The following is a 21,874-nucleotide window of genomic DNA, read 5'->3' on the forward strand; positions in this document are numbered from 1 at the left end:
GTGCGTCTTGTTGCTCCCGCAGCAGGATGAGTGAAGCCAGGACGGGCGCAGCTGATTGGTCGGGTTTGTCTCCTCCTCTCCGTCCTCGCCTGCGTCATCTTTCCGTCAAACTGCAGATTGCTGCTGTTGATATGCTGCAGCTGCCATTAAGCACCTGTCTCACCTTCCCAGGATGCATTTCACCTGCCGCTGCGGCGATGAGGCGTGGAGTGACGGCATCAGCCTTCAGTCCTGCTTTCTTTCTCTTCACAGATTATAAACTATGAAATGAGACGCTAATTTATGAACATTTTTTCAGCCGTTTTATTGAAGAGCTGCAGATATGCATGAAATGTACTGTTTGTTTCTGAACAGCGTGTGGCTGCGGCGCCGTCGGCATCCACTCCCACCAAAGGTCACATTCATGTTTATTCATTTGCTGCATTAATGCTGATGTATTTTACCGTGTTGCTAAAAATAACATCATGATATTATGGAAACATTATTCACTCCAGGTCATTTATTTATACAACGTACAGTGTATAATCTATACAGTTTAAAGGGGATTTTTGACACTGATGTGTATCTGATGAAAAATACCAGCAGGTTTAGAAAAACTTCTTGATTTTGCTTTAATTTTCATTCACACAGATGCATTAGGAACGTCTACCGCCATGAAATGTGATGAGGAGCTGGTTACATTTGTCTCAACTCTGCAGAAAGTGAAGAAAATGTTAATTTTATCCTGACCTATTCTGGGAAGTTCTTCAGCTGCGGTTTGCTTGGACTAGACCAGCAGCAGCTCCTCTGCTGTTTCCAGTTTAGACCCAGAAACATGTTGGATCAGAACCGTCATTCTGCCGTTTCCTCTGTAAAATCACAAAACAAAACCGTTTCCTACCGTTATATTTAAAAAATCTGAATTAAATATCTTTGTTGTTGAGCTCATATGTTTTTATTTAGTTTTTTCATTTGAAAATGTGGCTTATTTTGTGGATCTGTGGTTCTGAACGTAGGTGCAGGAGGGTGAAGACGTCTCGGACCGTAATGAAACTTTTTCTCGTCCAGATACGTCCGATCTCGTACGAAACACGACATCGACATGCGGATCGGGATCCACTCCGGATCGGTGCTGTGCGGCGTACTGGGACTCAGGAAGTGGCAGTTTGACGTCTGGTCCTGGGACGTGGACATCGCCAACAAGCTGGAGTCCGGAGGCATCCCGGGGTGAGGGAGCAGCGTGCACGTGTGTGCGCACGAGTGTGTGTTTGTGCGCGCGAATGTGAGTGTGTGTGTGTGTGTGTGTGGATCCAACACAAACCACAATAACAGGGAGTTTTACCGCCGCATTCGTCCAGCCTCTTCGTCTCCTTCTGGCTTAAAGACAGAAAGAGGTTTTAGTTTCTGGTTCTGACTGTCCTGCAGCGTCTGCCACTGAGCCGGATCGTGACCTCTGACCTTTGTTCTTCTGTTGCATAAGATGAATGAAAGTATGAATGTTTTCGTCACATCCAACACTTCAGACACGGCTGTAAGCGGCGAAGCGACACGCCAGACCTTTGGCTGCAGCAACATTCAGCCACTGACCTGACACGGCTTCCTTCACACCTGTACAGGTCACTGATTGGCTGCTTCCTTCACACCTGTACAGGTCACTGATTGGCTGCTTCCTTCACACCTGTACAGGTCACTGATTGGCTGCTTCCTTCACACCTGTGCAGGTCACTGATTTGATGCTTTGGGTGGAAACTCGTTAAAATCTGTCGTATTTCCTTAGTGTGACTTTAAACTATTGAAGAGCTTATTGTTTGCTCCCTTGTTGTTCTGTATGGAATGCCAATAGTGCCAAATTACAACAAATAATAATAATTAAAAACAAATATTAAAGTGTTATTTGTTTAATCTCAAAATAAATACAGAAATAATTTATTTAAAATAGAATTATGTAAATGTTTTCATGTTTCATTTTAAAAACTAGTTATAATTATGTAATAATTTAATGAATTATTTTATGTTCCTGTGCTGAAACACATCATGAATTCACTCAAACCCAGTGGGCGGGGCTAAAGGGAGACCCTGACGTCTGATTGGCTGCTTGCTACACTCGGTCAGTGTTTTCACTGGAAATGTGGAAATATTTTCACTAAATTAATTATTTTTTTACCACAAACTCTGGATGAGCTACTCCAGTCTCTGTTTCTTTAGATTGGTCTGAAATATCTCAGAGCTATTAGCTCTGAGATGTTAGCTAGCAGCTAGCTGGTGTTAGCCACTAGCTAACACCGGCTAACGCTCTCCTGTGAACTTATTGTTGATATTTCAGACCAATACATAACTTTAATTAAATTATTGACGTTTTCCTGTACATTGCAGTGATATTACTGAACTCTGGGTTATAACTTAACATGGAAGAAGCAGCCAATCGGACGTCGTGCTCTCCTTTAGTCCCGCCCACTGAGTTTCAATTATTTTACAAAATTATTTATTAAACCATTAAATATTTATATTATTTTTAAAATGAAATGTTAAAAATGCCTATATTTAATCAAATGTTTCTGTATTTCTTTCTAGTTTTAAAAGTTAATGACACATTTAAATAAATATTTAGTAAGTTATGTATATATTTAATTTATAACAAGACATTTTCACATGTTATAAGTGAACTAATCTGCCAGTGAAACCAGTATAATTGACTGGTTCCTGTCTCCTTCTGCAAAGTTACTGGTAAGTTAGTTTCGTCTAATTTCAAATGTACCATTTGGAAAAATAAGATTTTGTGTTTTTGCATCGTTATAAATTGGCACTTAAAAAGGGAAGAAATGAAAAGGAATGTGTTTTTAATTTGCATATTTATATAAATAATCCAAACATCGAGGTAACTGTGGTGTTTGTTTGATATTTCTGTCGCGTTTCAGGCGAATCCACATCTCCAAAGCCGCTCTGGATTGTCTGAACGGCGACTACGAGGTGGAGGAGGGTCACGGCAAGGACCGCAACGACTTCCTGCGGCGCCACAACATCGAGACGTACCTGATCAAGCAGCCGGAGGAGAGCCTGCTGACGCTGCCGGAGGACATCATGAAGGAGGCGGCGAGCTCGGCCGACCGCCGGGCCAGCAGCGCCACCTTCAACGAGGCGTCCTGGAGCCCCGAGCTGCCCTTCGACAACATCGTGGGAAACCAAAACGTAAGATCCGCCGGGGTCTGCCGGGTTCTGTTTCACACTGAGGAGGAACGCCCGTCTGGACCCACGGCCCGTCCTGCAGCCGAACCATTGGGCTTCAATCAGGTTGTCAAACTGAAGCAGAGAAATGCACCACGCTTCCTGCAGGGCGGCGCTGTCTGGGGAGACGGCTGTTGTTTTGCAGTGCATGAGATCTTCTGGGTTGTCTCGCCTGTTGGTCGGTTGTTTTGTCCCTTTTAGTTCCTTGGATTGAGCAGACGGTGTGTGTGTGTGTGTGTGTGTGTGTGTGTGTAGACTAGATGTAACATCGTGTGTGAGGATGACGAGCGTCATTTAACATCTTCCTGTTTGTTTTTGTTCTTCATCGTCTGTGGAACCACAGATCTGCTGGTCCTGTAGCCTTAAATGGCTGCGGCGCCTTTACTCATAGAATCTGGGGCTACAATACGTAACCAACGCTTTTACTGGAGGACCAAACTACTGGCGTAGTTTCATTAATAACAGTAATTTAATCATCTTAAACATCCTCAAAGTCAGATCTGCTTCAGAGTGCTTCACCAACTGAGCTTTAAAATGACCATCGAGTCAGTCTGGAGTTCAGTCACAGTTCTGTGAACGGCTGGAGCTGCCTGGTTCACGTCGGGGTAAATCGGAAGCTGCAGCTCTGGCTGCATTTACACAGCAGCTCTTGATGCTAAATTCAGGTTATTTTAAATGTTTTTTGTGTGTGCGTACATGCTGCTGAATGATGCAGCAGAATAACCTTCGCGTACAGATTCACAGCGTCTGGCTCCTCCTGGTACAGAGTTGTGATGTTTGTCTATTTTGCTGTTGCAACTTTCCTCTGTCACTAAGCAACAAAATGCAGCTGATACTTACTGGTTGCGTATGTGAAATTTCCAATAGCGAAGGGATCTCTTGTTGTCTATCAGACATACGAGTTGGCGCACTACTGCCACCAAGTGGCTTGGAGTCCAACTGCATGTTTGTTTGTTTCGCTCACTGGGAAAATCCCAGTTCTCCCAAGGAATTGATGTAAAATTTGAATAAAATGCAAACACTTCAGTTTTGTATCTGATTTTGTCCCGTTAGCGTTAAGCTAAAGGTTGTAATATTTCATCATTGCGCTTCATCAGTTGGAGTTTCTTTAGTTTCGTAGATTCTCCATATCTGTGTCAGCTTCCTGATTTTATCTCGTTGTGTTTTAGTTTTGGTTCCTGAGGTTTGCAGGTTTGACTTTCATTCAATCCTCCATAAGAAAGTCGCATTTATTTACTGTCCAGTCATGAAACTCAGCAAACTGAGGCCTGCAGAGTCTCAGACGGAGCGGATTTGTGATTTCTCTGATGGTTCACTGGGACTCGGACTATTTGCAGCCAGTTGAAATGTTTTCCAGGTGTAACGAGTGAATGTGTTGTGGCTGCAGTTAACCTGCTGTGTCGTCTGCAGCCTGTCAGGCTCCAGCTTCAGAGGAATGTTGTTTCTGCTGTTGGTGGCCTGATGAAGCGTCTGTCGGATCAAAAGCCTGACTTGTGCATATCAAAGTTTCCTCTCAGGAGTTGTGCAGCGTCGTGTCTGGCTCTCCTGCGGCTTCCCGTCTCCTGCGGGTTCCTCCGCCCCGCGCTGTCCGCGTGGTTCACGTCTCTGCATCAGAGCATGCGGCGGCGCGGAGCGGCGTGCAGGGTGTGCGTTTCTGTCCGGGTCAGGCCAGGTGAGCCGTCAGCGCCGGCCAGCAAGCAGGAAGCAGGAAACTCTGGAGACGGAACAGCAAAATAAATCCTCACGCTGTGGTGAAAACAAGCAAGGCTGTGAGTCAGGGGTGTCCAAAGTGCGGCCCGGGGGCCAGTTGAGGCCTCGGACTGAACTTGTGTGCAGTCCGAAGTTCTTTTGGTCCAGTTTACAGAGTAAATGTCTTAGTACACTTCAAAACTAACTTACAAATAACTTTTTAGTATAAGAGCTTCTACTAGGTCAACAGTTCATTAATATTGATGAAAAAGTTTTGATTCCACAGGTAGATTATTTCTGATATGAAAAAAATGTCTTTTAATCTGTCAGTAGAGCTGCTAGGGAGAAAACTGATCCCACTTACAGAGATTATAATGTGAGAATAAATATTTTCATGTTTAATGACAGCATTGATATTGGTGTTAGCATTGGTAGCGTTGTTAGCATTGGTAGTGTTGTTAGCATTGGTAGCTGTGGTAGCATTGATATCAGTCGTAGCATTGGTAGCATTGTTAGCTGTGGTAGCATTGTTAGCTGTGGTAGCGTTGTTAGCATTGGTAGCATTGTTAGCTGTGGTAGCGCTGTTAGCATTTGTAGCATTATTAGCTGTGGTAGCGCTGTTAGCATTGGTAGCATTGTTAGCTGTGGTAGCGCTGATAGCTGTGGTAGCATTGTTAGCTGTGGTAGCATTGTTAGCTGTGGTAGCGTTGTTAGCATTGGTAGCGTTGTTAGCATTGGTAGCATTGTTAGCTGTGGTAGCGCTGTTAGCATTTGTAGCATTATTAGCTGTGGTAGCGCTGATAGCTGTGGTAGCATTGTTAGCTGTGGTAGCGCTGATAGCTGTGGTAGCATTGTTAGCTGTGGTAGCGCTGTTAGCTGTGGTAGCATTGTTAGCTGTGGTAGCATTGTTTGCATCGTTAGCTGTGGTGGGCCAGCCACCACAGGGGCCAGGAGGTGCAGTCATCCACCTCCAGAGGATTCTTTCAGAAACGGACTGAGGAGTCCGGCAGTCTTCATCCCTGCAGCTCGGCGCCGCTCCCTGCTCCGCTGCTGGCAGCCATGATGCTCTTCACTGCTATGGAGCTTCAGCTCATCACCAGAACCTCTACAGCTCTGCAGGGAGACGCTGGTCCTCCGGGTTTCATCTGTGGACGGAGCTCAGCTGATTGTTTGGACGTCAGGAGAGTCCATCAGGACATGTTTGGAAATCCGCATGTCAAAAGGCAATCTGCCTAATAAATGTCAAGACGGTTCACTTCATGCGACATTGTTCCTGCTGCGCCTGCGGCGGTTCGTGCCTTATGTAACTGCTTGCCTGCGATCCTTTAAAGAGCACCACAGGAGACCTGTTGCAGCTGCAGCCTGGAAACTAATCACATTCTAACCTCCGCGGTCACGTTTTTAGACATCTTCATCTCCACGTTGCCGTTTCCCACAGATGGAGGTTATTTCTGCGTCGCACAGATCAGCAGTAAATCCGAACTCAGAGCTCAGCAGTCTGGCTTTGATCAGGCCTGCTGGGATCGGTGGCCTTTCCGCTCCGCGCTCTCTCAGGGACCTTCACGCCAAACACGATCAGGCCGGCCGGGCTCGGAGCGCCGCTCCCTCCGGCGGCGTCTCCGGGCCGAGGCCAGGCGTCTTCCTGAGGTCACATCCTCCGCTTCACTGGATGTTTGGATTCTGAGCGTCCAGATGATGGTCAGAAAGCAGATGCTGGATCCTCTGGCGGAAACGGCGCAGCGGGCGTGAAGACTTTAGCTCGGTGAAACAAACGGTTTCATGTTTGATCCGGGTTGCTCCTCTGAGCAGAAGCTGAAAGGTTCAGTCTGCGGCGTGCGATGTTCAAAGACCTGCTGCAGATGTTTTCAGATTCTGCTTCAAGGCGGGGATTCCCCTCCTTCCTTTCTGAAACACTCCAGGTTCAGGTTTCTTTTCACTGCTGTACAGGAAGGCAGGACAAGAAATCTATAACAGTTCATATCACAACAGACATACAATCAGTAGAGATAGAGATACGTATGATAGTCATTTTACTGAACTCCGATCCAGAACTGCAAAGCATTCTGGGTGATGTAGGCTTTAGCTCTAGCCTTTCCTCTGGTAGGTTGGTGGCTTCTGTTCTCAATAAAACCAACTTTGGTTTTGTTTTTAAAACGAGGATCTGGGCCAAGCGGGTCGGCGGATGGGAGTCCTGATAGATGGACAAGGAAACATCCGAGACCCAAAGCTTTTTAGCTGCGGTTACTAAATTCAGTGTTTCCTTCTTTCCTCCATGCTGAAATCTTTCTGTGATGTTCGGTTTTCCTATGAGATCGTGGAGATTGCAGTCCCATCTTTACCCAGAGTAAAATGGACATGAACGCTTCTGATCTGGTAACCAACAGCAACCGAACAAGCATTTGTGGAAAAAACGACCCAAAATGAAACTTTTTGTGTTTATTCTTTAATATTTCCAAATGAAAACTGTGAGGAACCGGGATTCACGGAGGCATTTCAAAGCAAAACACAGACGGTCCAAACCTCTTCTAATGTTTCCAGATAGAAGCAGCAGCTGTGCCGCGGCCCGGTTCTGACCCGCCTGCATGTTGGGTCAGATGCGGCTCGGCGCTGCTGTGAGATGAAGCTGTGATGAGGCTGACGTGTCATGGCGGCTCCTCTGGCGGCCTCCATCATGACCCGCCTCATGTGTTTGCTGACTGGGTTCCAGATATGCTAATCATCTGACACATGGCCCACTTGATCTTCATCCATATGCATGAGAGCTTCGCTCCGGTTCGGCTCGTCTTCCTCCCCTGGAGCCGCTCGGCTCGCAGTGATTAGCGGCTCCGATGCTCACACATCGGCTACAATCATCTTTTCATTCAAAAAAACCCTGAAAATGGATTTAATTCAGCTGCAACTCAATATAGTGATCAATTATTCTGAAGATTAATCAATAACAGTAGTCCTTCAGTGAACGGTTGATCGTTTATAGGATCTGCAGATTAAAGGCTCTGCTGGACTGAACTAATTAGCTGCGGCTAATTAGCATATGTTAGCTAGCTATTTTTTTTTTCATTTGTTTTTACTTAGTTTGCTTCTTTTACCTTCTGTGAGTAAAATTGTAGTTCATCACATTTAAACCCTGGGAAGAATAATAATTAGAAAATGTATTTTTATCAATTTTATCAAGATTTCCACTTAGTTGTTTTTGCTAACTAGCTTGAAGATAAGCTAACAAAACGATGCTATACTTAGACAAATGTAGCTAAATTGATCAAATTCTGAAAATTAAATCTGAATCTATATATAGAAAATTGCTTTTCCTCTGTGTGACAAATTACAACTAATAGTGAAGGAATAAATAAATAAATATCAATTAAAAACCATGTCTTTGGATTAACTGATTATTCAAAAGATTAAGAGATTTTCTTACAGAATCTGAACCAGAAGATGTGAAAACTTTTTTAGAGAAGTTCTAAGAAGTTTTCTTTTTAATCTAAAATGAGAAATGTTTGTACTTCTGACCGTTTTGGGTTAATTTCTGTTCTGAATCTGTTATTCTGTGAGTTTTTAGAGTCTGGTTAACAATGTTTGTTTCACTAATCAGTTAATCATTAATTATCTGAGCCCTGGCATTTATTTAACATTTTCTATCCTTTTAGTGATCTTTTTAAACAGTTTCAGACTATATGAAAGTTTGTCTTTATAATGAACCAATTAATTCACTCAGCCATAAAAAAGGCTCCTAAACTCAAAGGATGAGCAAATGACGGATTAACTGACCAGTTTCTCCAGTTAAACCTGTAAACTGGCGGCAGTGAGAATCGTCGTTTCTGTCTCGTTGCTCCCTGCTGAACACCTGGATCGTGTCGTTGTGAGGGAATCTCCCTGCAGTCCAGATCTTGCGGCTCTGAGTGATAAGTGTCTGAATCGTGGCCGATTATTATCTCCAGGTAGTTTGCATTAGCGTGTAATTCTGGCGATAGCGGAGCCGGCCGGTGACAAAGGGCCGAAAGCATCCATTAATCAGGACTGATGGGGGGACGGCCATGCGTGTGGAGCCTGAAAATGAATTTTTAATGATCTATCTGAGCGTGATGGATCTCATGTGTTAACGTGTCGCGTTAGGCGAGCTGAGGTGAGGCGCCGCTTTGTTCTGAGATATTGAATCTCCAAACATCTCCATCTCCGCTCCCAGCTCACGGCCGGCCGCTCTGCAGACGGTAACCTGATGCTGCGGCGGCCGGCGGTTTGGAGGAAATGGCTGCTGTCGCCCTGTGACCTGCTGAGCTTCTCATCAGGGATGATCTGACACCACCAGCTGACAATAACCTACGATTCCTTACCAAAATATTCTCATGTTCAGCCATTTTCTTTACACTTGGTTACTTTACAACAAAGTTCAGTAGAGATTATGTTGTAGAAAGTTTTTTTTTTGTATCATTTATTGTAAAAATAAACAATGAAGCTTATGGCTGAAAAACATGAGCCGTGTTTCAATGTTCGTATTTTGAAGTGTTGCTTTAGAAACGGCAACATTTCTGAACTTTGTTTAGCTGCTTCTCTGAAATATAGCTAAAGCGCTAAAGACGAGACGGAAAAGCGTTTTCTAAATACGCTCTGATGTCGCAAACGCTGCCATCTGCTGGTGGATCTGTGCCTTACCAGAGGCATGAAGGCCAACCGTCAGTTAGCTTAGCTTACAGAATATAAAAAACATGCTTCAGTCTCAAACTGTGAGTTTGGTGACAAAATGTCAACAACTTAAAGTGGTATTACTGATTGGTGCAGATTTTTCCTCACTTTGTTGTCTGGTCATAATTAAAATCATTTTAACTCAGTTGGTGAAGCACTGAGAAGATCATCACTCATTAATTAACCTGAATTTTACCTGGTGACTCACCTGTAGAGACTCTGGCTGCTGTTATTGGACAGCTAAATCTTTACCAACATCGTGGTTTTCCTCTTATTGAAACTTGTGAAAATATTTTTGATTTTGTTTATAATAGAGGAAAAAGTCAAAGTTACTTGTTGCGTTTTTTCTTAGCTTCCAAAAGTTTGATGGGAAAAGATTAAATTAAACCAGATGAAGCTGAAAATCTAACATTTTTTTGTAAGTCTGTGTTTGTTAGAGTTTTAATTTGTGCATCTGAAGTCTGTTTTTCCTGCCTGATGGTTTCGGCTTCCAGCCCTGTAATTGTGTTTTAATCTTCCTGGCGGTGTGCGCCTTACCGTGTCTCCACTAACATGGCCGCCGCGGCGCGAATGGATCTGCATGTTTTGCTCTGACAGCTGATGTTGCATTTTGGTCTCCCCTCTTTCGTCCTTTTTGATTTAATTTTGTGTTTGTAACAAACTGTGTGTCTGTTGTTTCTTTTGTCATTTGTAACCTGAATGAGACGGAAACGGGGGACAAGCAGGTTCATTCTATGTGCATGTGCTTTCCCTCTAGACTCTGGCTGCCCTAACGAGAAATTCGATAAATCTGCTTCCAAACCATCTTGCACAAGCTTTGCATGTCCACTCTGGTCCTGAGGAAATTAACAAGCGAATAGAGAGCGCCATCGACTTACGGAGTGGCGATAAGTTGAGAAGAGAGCATATCAAGCCTTTCTCACTGATGTTTAAAGACTCCAGCCTGGAAGAGAAGGTAGCTGGGGTTTGAGATAGATCCATGTTTTCTCCTCTCTCTCCCTCCTCACACCTACTTTTGAGATTTCTAAACACCAAAAAATGACACCAATTGTATTAAATCATGAGTAAGCTAAAGGCACTTCCATTGGGTTTACTGCCTTTATTAGTTTCTCCATTTTTACACTAGTCCCTGAATACAGAAAAATTGGTCTGTAAAAAATAGGCAATTTTAGTGGCACACTTTGGACTCCATACAGAAAAATTGGTCTGTAAAAAATAGGCAATTTTAGTGGCACACTTTGGACTCCATACAGAAAAATTGGTCTGTAAAAAATAGGCAATTTAGTGGCACACTTTGGACTCCATACAGAAAAATTGGTCTGTCTAAATCTGTCGTCTGAGGTGTGCCATCCGTAATCTTTGTTCTGTTATAGAAAGTGGTCGATTTTTAGTAAAGAACAAATTAAGTATTTTACTAATGACTAAACAAATCCGAACTTTGAGAACCACTAACAAATATTAATCTGTAAAAATAAAATAGTTTCTTTATTACAAATAAATCAAAACAAAAAACTGGACAAGCTTTTCTTTGAGGGAAGTTATTTTCAAACTATGATATTTTAGCTTAATTTTAGTTTTGTTTAGGTTAGAATTTGTTAGAATAAAAAAATAAATTTGCGAGTTTAGTGGCACACTTTGGACTCCATACAGAAAAATTGGTCTGTAAAAAATAGGCAATTTTAGTGGCACACTTTGGACTTTATACAGAAAAATTGGTCTGTAAAAAATAGGCAATTTTAGTGGCACACTTTGGACTCCATACAGAAAAATTGGTCTGTAAAAAATAGGCAATTTTAGTGGCACACTTTGGACTCCATACAGAAAAATTGGTCTGTAAAAAATAGGCACTTTAGTGGCACACTTTGGACTCCATACAGAAAAATTGGTCTGTAAAAAATAGGCAATTTAGTGGCACACTTTGTACTCCATACAGAAAAATGGGTCTGTATAAATCTGTCGTCTGAGGTGTGCCATCCGTAATCTTTGTTCTGTTATAGAAAGTGGTCAATTTTTAGTAAAAAAGAACAAATTAAGTATTTTACTAATGACTAAACAAATCCAATAATCTTTTTCTGAACTTTGAGAACCACTAACAAATATGAATCTCTAAAAATAAAATAAAATTGTTTCTTTATTCCAAATAAATCAAAAGAAAAACAAAAAGCTGGAGAAGCTTTTCTTTGAGGAAAGTTATTTCCAAACTAAGATATTTTATCTTAATTTTAGTTTTGTTTAGGTCCGAATTTGTTTGAATAAAATAATAAATGTGCAATTTTACTGACACACTTTGGACTCCATACAGAAAAATTGGTCTGTAAAAATTCACCCCAATAAAATCCAGATTTTCTGAGTTTTGCTTTTTATTTTAGGTTCACCTAAAAATGATGACTCATGTTTTAACTTTAATAATTAGACATGTTTTACTTTCTTTACCACAGCGTAGCGACGCCCCTTCAGTTTACTCATGACCAAACGCTCGCCCCATGGAACTATGGGAAATTTTACCGTTCTGTGGAATAAATTGACCAGCTCAGCTTCATTTTTATATTATTTTTATTTTTTCTCCTGTTTTATGTTTTGATCACTGCATTCAGTAAAAAAAAATAAAATAAAAACCATCAGCCTTGTCTAAAACTGTTTTTATATAAAAATCCTGAACGTTTGAAACTGATTTTTTATTAAAAGTGTGATTAATAACCAGTCTACGGATGGGGATTTAAGAAATAAAATTAAATTTCTGAATATCTTTAGCAATAAGCTGTTGGTAATTTGAGTAAATTTTTCATTTGTAATAAGAAAATTCAGGACATTAATGGTTAAGATGCTAATAGATTATAATCAGTTTGTTTATTGTACAGTTTTTAAACAGACAGCTGTTTTATCAGGGAAATCATCAGTATATTGATTATCTAACGTCGTCATGGTGACTCTGTGATCATAAATCGATATAAAGAATTAAATAAAAAGTATGAATGTTGTTTTCTTTGCTGAATGCAGTCTCCTTTTGCACATCTTTTTTATATTTTCCCGTTTTGTTTTTGTTGCTGTTGCGTTCATTTTGGCTTCCATACTTGTGTTTTATCACCATCCCCCAAAACGGCCTTAATTTAAATACTTTTGTTTATCTGATTAACTGTAAACCTCCTCAGTAAATGTGCAGTGATTTGGTGTTGGCATCCCTTCATCCTTCTTTATGATTTATTTCTGTATTTTTCCTTTAATTTAGTTTATTTGCCAAAGTTGTGACCGAACGTGAAGCATCCTCTTGCTAATTTCCCAGCACCCTTAAAGAAAGAGACGGAGCGGTTCGGGGCAGCAGGCGTCCCTGGGGTGGGAAGGGGCAAATAATCCTAGCCACACTGTGCTAGCTACCTAGCTTCGCTCAGCAATGGCTAACGGACAGATTTACCTTCCTCAATGTTTACACATTTGTCTGAAGTTTTAAAACAGGCCTTAGTTTAGCAAAAAGTTTAATTATTATTATTTGACAGTTTTGCAAAGAAAAAAGTTTTTTTTTTTAGTTAGAAGATTTTCTTTGCTAAAGTTTAGCTGTGGCTAATTAGCTTAGCTAGCGATTTTTAAAAATGTTTCTTTTTGGGGATTTTTTTGCTACTTTTATCTGCATTTTGTAAGATTATATTTATCAGTCATCATATTTAGGCCCTTGTAGCAAAGTGAATGCATTTATTTTAGATTATAGATCCATGTAGTTGTTTCTGCTAACTAGCTTAAAGTAAAATGTTTGACTCATATACAGAAGTAGCCACATTTATCAAATTCTGAATACAAAATCTGAATCAACAGAAAATAAATGTTCTGTTCCTAAAGAAGGCAAAACATAAAAAGGCACCAAATTAATGTCTTTGCTTTTTTTGCTCTTAATTTTTTAGTTGTTAATTAGAAGGGCAATAGAAACGTAATAAACTCATTTTTGTGAATCTTAACTTTAGTCCGTGTTTCAGGTTGAGGGTTTATTTTCGCTCAGCCCTCTGCTGGCGTCTCGGCGAACATCTGAAAAGCTCACAGCTAGTCGTGTTTGTCAGCTTCGCACCTTCCCCAGGACCCCCGGCTGACCCACCGGCTCCTGTCTCTCTCTAACGCTTGTGGTCGACCGAGTCGCATGCGTCTGCCGTGGCAGTGCATCCGTGTGTTTGGCGCATTTTGACCGGTCCAGTCCTCTCGGTGTGTCTGAAAGCCTGTTTCTCCCCTCACCTCCACTTCCTCCTCCTCCTTTTCTCTTGGTCTTCGTCTCTCTGTCCCTGTGCAGTACTCACAGATGAGGGACGAGGTTTTCAAGTCCAACCTGGTCTGCGCCTTCATCGTGCTCATCTTCATCACAGCTATTCAAAGCCTGCTTCCCTCTGCCAGGTAAAGGGGCGTCAACAAACCAGCAGTTTCCACAACAACAAAGAAATGACGCGGCAAAACCGATAAGTACGGAAGAAGATTAGGGCCATTGGAAAAAAAAAACCAAAACAGTTCTGACTTTAATCTCAGAATTCTGACTTTAAACTCAGAATTCTGACTTTAATCTCAGAATTCTGACTTTAATCTCAGAATTCTGACTTTAATCTCAGAATTCTGACTTTAAACTCAGAATTCTGACTTTAATCTCAGAATTCTGACTTTAAACTCAGAATTCTGACTTTAATCTCAGAATTCTGACTTTAATCTCAGAATTCTGACTTTAATCTCAGAATTCTGACTGTAAACTCAGAATTCTGACTTTAATCTCAGAATTCTGACTTTAATCTCAGAATTCTGACTTTAATCTCAGAATTCTGACTTTAAACTCAGAATTCTGAGAAAAAAGTCAGAACTGTTTTTTGTTTTTTTTTCCAGTGGCCCTAATCCTCTTCCGTAGATAAGCAACAACACCGTAAAAATCAAACTGGATAATTATCCTACCGTGATAAAAAAATAAAATAAAATAACTGTCAAATTTATCTTAAAAATTGTAAAATCTGCAACGCCGTATTACGGACAGTAAATTTCCACCATAAAAACATGGAAATTTATGAGTTTCAAAATTAAAACATTTTCAGCTTTTGGAAGTCAGAAATTTCAACATTTTTTGTCAAAGATTTCAGAGATTAACCTAAATTTTTGTGCAAATTTTCAGCTTTTCAAGCTCAAATTAAGCGCTGGAGTTTTTCACAAAAAAAAAATAAAAAATCCGATTTCAGTTTTCAGGTATTTTTACGCAAAAAGGGTTAAGATTCTGGAAAATGTTTTTTTTTATCAGAGTTATTCTCATGTTCTGAACTGATCCTCTTAAAGTGATTATGTTTGTGGAATCTGTTTCCGTGCAGAATGGTGACCATGGTGATCCAGTTCTCGGTCCTCATCCTTCTCCACTCCTGCCTGGTTCTGGTCACGACGGCGGAGGACTACAAGTGTCTGCCTCTGGTTCTGAGGAAGGCCTGCTGCTGGATCAACGAGACGTACGCAGCGCGGAACGTCATCGTCTTCGTCTCCATCCTGATCAACTTCCTCGCTGCGATGATCAACATCGTAAGAGTCACTAAGAAGAAAAGGGAAAATGTTCATTTCTTCCGCTCTAGCTTTGAGATTTTCCATGAGTTTATTTCCACCATCGACTGTTTTAATTGAAACAATGATGAATTTTAAATTCATACAGATTTGGCCAAAATTTGACATTTTTAAACAATATGAAAAATTCTGCTGGGGAATTTGGACGTAGTCAAAGTCTCGGAAGGAGAAGCACTGCAGGATTTACGAGTCGCCGTTTGTTTTGTCCTGGATGTTTAACAAAAATATGCAGTGGTTTCTGTAGCTGGAGGAGGCGGACGGCAGCGGAAACTAAAACGATTTAAATCAGTGTGTTTAATAAAAGAGTGTTAGCAGGGAAATTAGGCAACATTCTGGCAATGTATGAAATGAAATCTCGAGTTCTCGATGTCTGAGAACGAGACGAGAACAAGTCCAAAGGTGAAAATGATCAGGAAACCAAAACCAGTCCACATGCAGCATTTAGATGTTATTAGTTTATACATTATGCATCTAAATTAGCTTCATTACTGAAAACTAGATGGTGGGAAAGTGCTTCCAGTGTGATTCCTGGTATGTGTTAAATATGCATCAACAGGCATTAGTGGTAGACATTCAACACCTTGATTTCAAAAACAAGACTCACATTGGAAAGTAGAAACACCATCATGACTCAAAAACACAGAGACCGGAATTAAGCAGGTAGTGGTGGAAATACAGATGAACTGTTCTGATCAACGGTTCATCTACAAGTGAATCAAAAACATTTAACGCAAGTAAATATGACTGAGATTCCTCCTCGTTTTCAGCCGATCTGAGAAAGTTTGCTCGCTGAAATGATCCGCCCTGTTTGTGTCTCTCTCTGCCAGCTGTGGTGCGACTTCGACAAGCCCAACACCTTCAGGAACCAGACGATCAACGAGTCGGCCTCCATCCCGGACATCTGCTTCTACCCAGAGGTACCAAACACACGAGCTGTCGGCTCTGCGGCCCGGTCCGTCTGGTGTGCTTCCTCACCTCTGCGTCGGCGATGAATGAAACATGGCGGCCAGCCATCAGAAAACATCCGTCATGTTGTTAGCAGCTGATTGATGGTTTTTACCGCCGCAGGCTCGGCTGAGTCATGTTGTCGCATGTACACATCATAAACTTATTTCCTCCGCAGGTCAGACCTGCTCTGTGCTCACACTGCGTCTATTTTTAGCTGCAGACAAATAAGAAAATACTGGATATTGGGTTTAATATTTAATAAATAGGGCAGTTTAGTAGTTCTGGTTTATTACGGCTCAGCAGGGGGTTGTGCTTTGTGGCCAGAGGAGCTGGGGATTCGATCCGGAGCTCATAAAAGTTATTTTAGTTTGTGCCCAGAGTTCACGTTAATAACAGAAACCCTATGAGACAAACTGGGAGGTTTAGTTTATGTGCAGAAAGTTTAAAATGATCTTCAGTCGAATTTCAGGAATCTGAAGACCTAAAAGCAAAAACCTTCAGAGGTTTGGGTCTAATTCTCACAGCAGTGATCTGGATTATTGGTGTAATGTTGTTTTGACTCCTAGTGGCTGCCTGTGGTATTACAGTTTTCCTGCTAAAACCTAATGAGCTATAATGAACCAATTATTATTAAATGGTTTGTTTTAAGGTGAGAAATGAAGATATTTAAATAAAATCTCTTTATAACTGATCAACTGTAAATATTCTCCAGTTCTATGTCATTTTTGGTCATTAAAAATATTTTGAAAAATGCTCATAAATAAAACATTAATTATTAACAGAAGCCTTAATTTTCTTTTATATATATTTTAAAAACAACGGACATTCATAAATAATTTATCGACAAATATTCCAGGATGTTGGATAAACAGTTGGCTGTTGGGTTAATAATTAATTGTCTAATTAGTCATGCTGATCTAATAATTAGCTTGTTATTAAAGTGTTATTAGCTGTAATAAACGTTAAATGAGTAGGAAAAATTTAACTCATAACTAATAACTACTCATAATTGCAAGTTATTAATTATCAGGATAAACAGTTTATAGTTTGGTAAAGAATAATTATTCTATGTTTGATAAATAACCGTTAATTCAGCTCCAGTTTTTGTTTTTCCCTCATCATGTAAATAATATATGACATAATTTCATGCATAATGTTTTAAATTTCATGCACAAAGTTTTAAATTTCATGTATAATGTTTTAAAATGTTAAATGTTTTAAAGTTTATCTCCTGCAGTAAAAAAAAGTTTGATTTATATTGTGATTGAAATGATAAAACCAAATATTCTGTATTTTTATTCAGAGGAGTAACAAATCAATAATACTTAATTCTGATTAATGTTTAGTTTATTATCAAATGATCACCTGATCAGGTGTTTCCTGTTTTTTTTTTACTTTATTAACATATGATTAATATTTTACTAGTATTCTCCTCTCTTCCTGATAATCTCATTGACTGAAACAAAACGATTAAGAAAAATGTAATTATTGTGAGTATTTAGCAAATCCAGATTAGTTTTATTTCCTTATTATTTTTACTTAATTATTACGTAAATAAATCTGATAATTAGCTGCTTGGAGGATTAAATTATTTACATAGTAATGAGTTTAAGCTAGTTCACCGGTTTATATTTTTCCTCTCGGTGCTGTGACTCTGCATCCTGTCTGAATTTGGTCGGACGTTTGCGTTGGCGCCCCCTGCTGCTGGGAGGATGGACGTGCATCTAATGGCTGGTTTGTTTGGTTGGCAGTACTTCGTGTTCACGGGCGTCCTGGCCATGGTCACCTGCGCCGTGTTCCTGCGGCTCAACTCGGTGCTGAAGCTGGCCGTGCTGCTGCTGATGATCGCCGTCTACTCCCTGCTGACCGAGGCCTTCTACACCTCGCTGTTTGTGCGCTACGACACGGTGCACCACAACACCGAGTGAGTCGTCTGCTTCGACGCTCGTCTTCACATCCATCTGAAAGAGCCACGCGTCTACAAATCTACAAAAATATGAATCTCTCTGGGTTTTTATTGGTCATATTTGATATTTACTGTAAGAAAATTACAGCAGAAGCGTAAAAAACCAGCAGAGTTTGACGTTTCCAGGTTGATGGTAACTCAGGAGCTGGATTAAATTCCTGGAGTCGTTTTTACTGAAAACTGAAAAACAAAGGCAGCCTGGATTAATGTCCTGTAAAATGTTTACATTTCTGACATTTAAAGGTTTATTTTTTACCATTAGGAAGATTTAGTTTCAGTTAAGTGAGTCGAATTTCCTGGAAAACAGGAAATTTGACATAAACTTTGACAATAAATATAAAATATAAAGTGGCCTGGTACTCAGGACTTTAAAATATCAAAACCAATGAAATAAAAACCCATTAACAGTTTCCTGATTAGTGCGGCCAGCTCCAGTCCTCATCACCTCGACCCAGAGTCGGGATAGTTTCTGTTAAACGTCCTTTAAATGTGTAAAACGTCTCCAGGCAGAAACATGGAGACGATTTCTGCAGAAATGTTTTCACATCTGGAACAAAAAGCACAGAAAAGGATCCGTGAATTTAATTTGAATGGTTCCTTTTGTTCTCCAGGACCAGAGGAACGTTCTGCTCTCCGTCAGCTTCGGCTGTTTTGTCTTCACAGACGTTGTTTTGTCATTTGTGTGGCAGCTGAAGCGTGACGTTCTGCCGTGAATTAAACCTCCACTGGTCCAACGATGCATAAAAGCTCAGAGTCTCAGACCTGATTCCTGATTTTAGCCAGTAGAAAGCGAGAGGTTTCTCTAATAAAGTTTTTCTTTGATGCGATTTTGTTGCATGACTTTAATCTTTTAGTAGATTAAATTAAATGTCTCCTGCCGGATATTTCCTGCAGAGTGTAATGAAATCAGCATCTTGTTTTTTCTTCTGCTCCCTTCAGAAACTTCCTGGGAACCAAAGAGACGTCTCTGCTGCTGATGGCCATGTTCCTCCTCGCCGTGTTTTACCACGGCCAGCAGGTAAAACCATCTCTTCCAAAACACAAACTCTGCATTTTCACTTTTCAGGTCAGTTTGTTTCATGGCAGGAATCTGAAACAAGTCATCTCAGTTTATTCAGATTAGATTAAAAGGTTTCTTTCTAAGGAAGCCCAGCAGGCTCATTCCTGCGACAGGAGACGGTCGGTTGTTGTCAGCTGCATCATGTCAGCTGATGGCGTCCAGCAGGAGGCGCCTCAGCCAATCAGAACGCCAGACCAGGTGCATCTGAGAAAACAGACAGGTAGCAGTTTAATTAGCTGAATCGGAGAGCAGTAGGAGAAGAAAGAGAGGAGAAGTTGTGAGTCGAGCCGATGGCAGCAGAACTCCAGAAACCGATCAGAACCACCTGAACGACGGAAATGAAACGGGGAGGAAATCGTGTTTATGCTTCTTAAAAAGAGTTTAAGGAACAAAGAGTCACTTCATTTGATCATCCGGTGGAACAGAATGAAAGCATGAAGCGACGCTGAGGCAGTTAAAGACCCGATTCCCTCAGCAGGAGGCCTGAAGAACTGATTACACTGCAGAATCGGCCCATCGGGTTCCTTCGGTTCCTGGTGGTTCTGAACTCTGCTGCTTTCTTTCAGGTCCAGCTTCCAGGTGCTGCAGTCGATTCATTTCCCTTTCAGACAAACATCTCCTGCTGCGCTGCAGCTAATTGGAAAGAGAAAAAAAACTTCATCGTGCCACGAATTAGCAGATCTACCAGACCATTAAATTAAAAAGCATAAAGTAATCTAACACACTTTTCTCACAATTAAAAGTTTGAGCGCTGTATCAGAAAAGATTTATTCCTCCTGGATGTGGCAGCAGAGTTCAACCGCAGGCCTCAGGATGAGCACGTTATTACATAGTTATTACATAATTATTACAAAGTTACAGGTGATTGGAAAATAACTGAACGTTTAGTTTGGTTAGAAATGAAAGAGAAACTGATCAGGTGAATAAATCCACTAATCAACGACGTCGGCTAGCAGCCAATAAAAACAGATATTTATTTTATTACTTATAATCAATAAACGCAGAAATGTCTGCCGTCTAAATCATCACATCATCAGACGTTGATGCTGTTCTGATCCGGAGAAATCGGCACATTTTTAGCCTCAGGATCGTTTAATACTGATGGATTTAAATAATGAATGTTTCCAGCTCCACGTGTTGGACCAGAGCTGAGCAGAACCTGGTTCCAGCTCCACATGTTGGACCAGAGCTGAGCAGAACCTGGTTCCAGCTCCACATGTTGGACCAGAGCTGAGCAGAACCTGGTTCCAACTGGTTCCAGCTCCACATGTTGGACCAGAGCTGAGCAGAAACTGGTTCCAGCTCCACATGTTGGACCAGAGCTGAGCAGAACCTGGTTCCAGCTCCACGTGTTGGACCAGAGCTGAGCAGAAACTGGTTCCAGCTCCACATGTTGGACCAGAGCTGAGCAGAAACTGGTTCCAACTGGTTCCAGCTCCACGTGTTGGACCAGAGCTGAGCAGAAACTGGTTCCAACTGGTTCCAGCTCCACGTGTTGGACCAGAGCTGAGCAGAAACTGGTTCCAGTTCCACATGTTGGACCAGAGCTGAGCAGAACCTGGTTCCAGCTCCACATGTTGGACCAGAGCTGAGCAGAACCTGGTTCCAACTGGTTCCAGCTCCACGTGTTGGACCAGAGCTGAGCAGAAACTGGTTCCAGCTCCACATGTTGGACCAGAGCTGAGCAGAACCTGGTTCCAGCTCCACATGTTGGACCAGAGCTGAGCAGAACCTGGTTCCAGCTCCACATGTTGGACCAGAGCTGAGCAGAACCTGGTTCCAGCTCCACGTGTTGGACCAGAGCTGAGCAGAAACTGGTTCCAGCTCCACATGTTGGACCAGAGCTGAGCAGAAACTGGTTCCAACTGGTTCCAGCTCCACGTGTTGGACCAGAGCTGAGCAGAAACTGGTTCCAACTGGTTCCAGCTCCACGTGTTGGACCAGAGCTGAGCAGAAACTGGTTCCAACTGGTTCCAGCTCCACGTGTTGGACCAGAGCTGAGCAGAAACTGGTTCCAGTTCCACATGTTGGACCAGAGCTGAGCAGAAACTGGTTCCAGCTCCACATGTTGGACCAGAGCTGAGCAGAAACTGGTTCCAGCTCCACATGTTGGACCAGAGCTGAGCAGAAACTGGTTCCAGCTCCACATGTTGGACCACAGCTGAGCAGAACCTGGTTCCAGCTCCACGTGTTGGACCAGAGCTGAGCAGAAACTGGTTCCAGCTCCACATGTTGGACCAGAGCTGAGCAGAAACTGGTTCCAGCTCCACATGTTGGACCAGAGCTGAGCAGAAACTGGTTCCAGCTCCACATGTTGGACCAGAGCTGAGCAGAAACTGGTTCCAGCTCCACATGTTGGACCAGAGCTGAGCAGAAACTGGTTCCAGCTCCACATGTTGGACCAGAGCTGAGCAGAACCTGGTTCCAGCTCCACATGTTGGACCAGAGCTGAGCAGAACCTGGTTCCAGCTCCACATGTTGGACCAGAGCTGAGCAGAACCTGGTTCCAGCTCCACATGTTGGACCAGAGCTGAGCAGAAACTGGTTCCAGCTCCACATGTCTGACCAGAGCTGAGCAGAAACTGGTTCCAGCTCCACGTGTTGGACCAGAGCTGAGCAGAAACTGGTTCCAGCTCCACGTGTTGGACCAGAGCTGAGCAGAAACTGGTTACTGGTTTCACTCGAGTCTTTTTGTTTCTGCTTATCTGAGTGAAATTTCTGGATTCTGGATGAAAAACAGACACAAACACACACCTGCAGTAAAAGTTTCATTAGTTTCT

The 21,874-nt window shown here is 41.8% G+C and overlaps 1 protein-coding gene across 2 annotated transcripts in view; it reads left to right on the top strand.

Moving 5' to 3' along the window:
- The window catches only part of adcy8 (adenylate cyclase 8 (brain)), a 97,196-nt gene that overhangs the window by 55,159 nt on the left and 20,163 nt on the right, over window positions 1-21,874 (top strand). Inside the window, exons 6-13 of one of the 2 annotated variants that reach the window (XM_008434781.3) lie at window positions 1,048-1,206; window positions 2,895-3,165; window positions 10,325-10,522; window positions 13,835-13,935; window positions 14,880-15,081; window positions 15,948-16,037; window positions 17,820-17,992; window positions 18,974-19,052. In XM_008434781.3, the coding sequence (XP_008433003.1) occupies window positions 1,048-1,206; window positions 2,895-3,165; window positions 10,325-10,522; window positions 13,835-13,935; window positions 14,880-15,081; window positions 15,948-16,037; window positions 17,820-17,992; window positions 18,974-19,052 (1,273 nt within the window). The remainder of the gene's footprint in view (window positions 1-1,047; window positions 1,207-2,894; window positions 3,166-10,324; window positions 10,523-13,834; window positions 13,936-14,879; window positions 15,082-15,947; window positions 16,038-17,819; window positions 17,993-18,973; window positions 19,053-21,874) is intronic. The other variant, XM_008434782.3, reaches the window with a different exon arrangement.

The sequence above is a fragment of the Poecilia reticulata genome, chromosome 17, assembly GCF_904066995.2.
Source record: "Poecilia reticulata chromosome 17, P_reticulata-male-v2, whole genome shotgun sequence".
Lineage (NCBI taxonomy): Eukaryota > Metazoa > Chordata > Actinopteri > Cyprinodontiformes > Poeciliidae > Poecilia > Poecilia reticulata.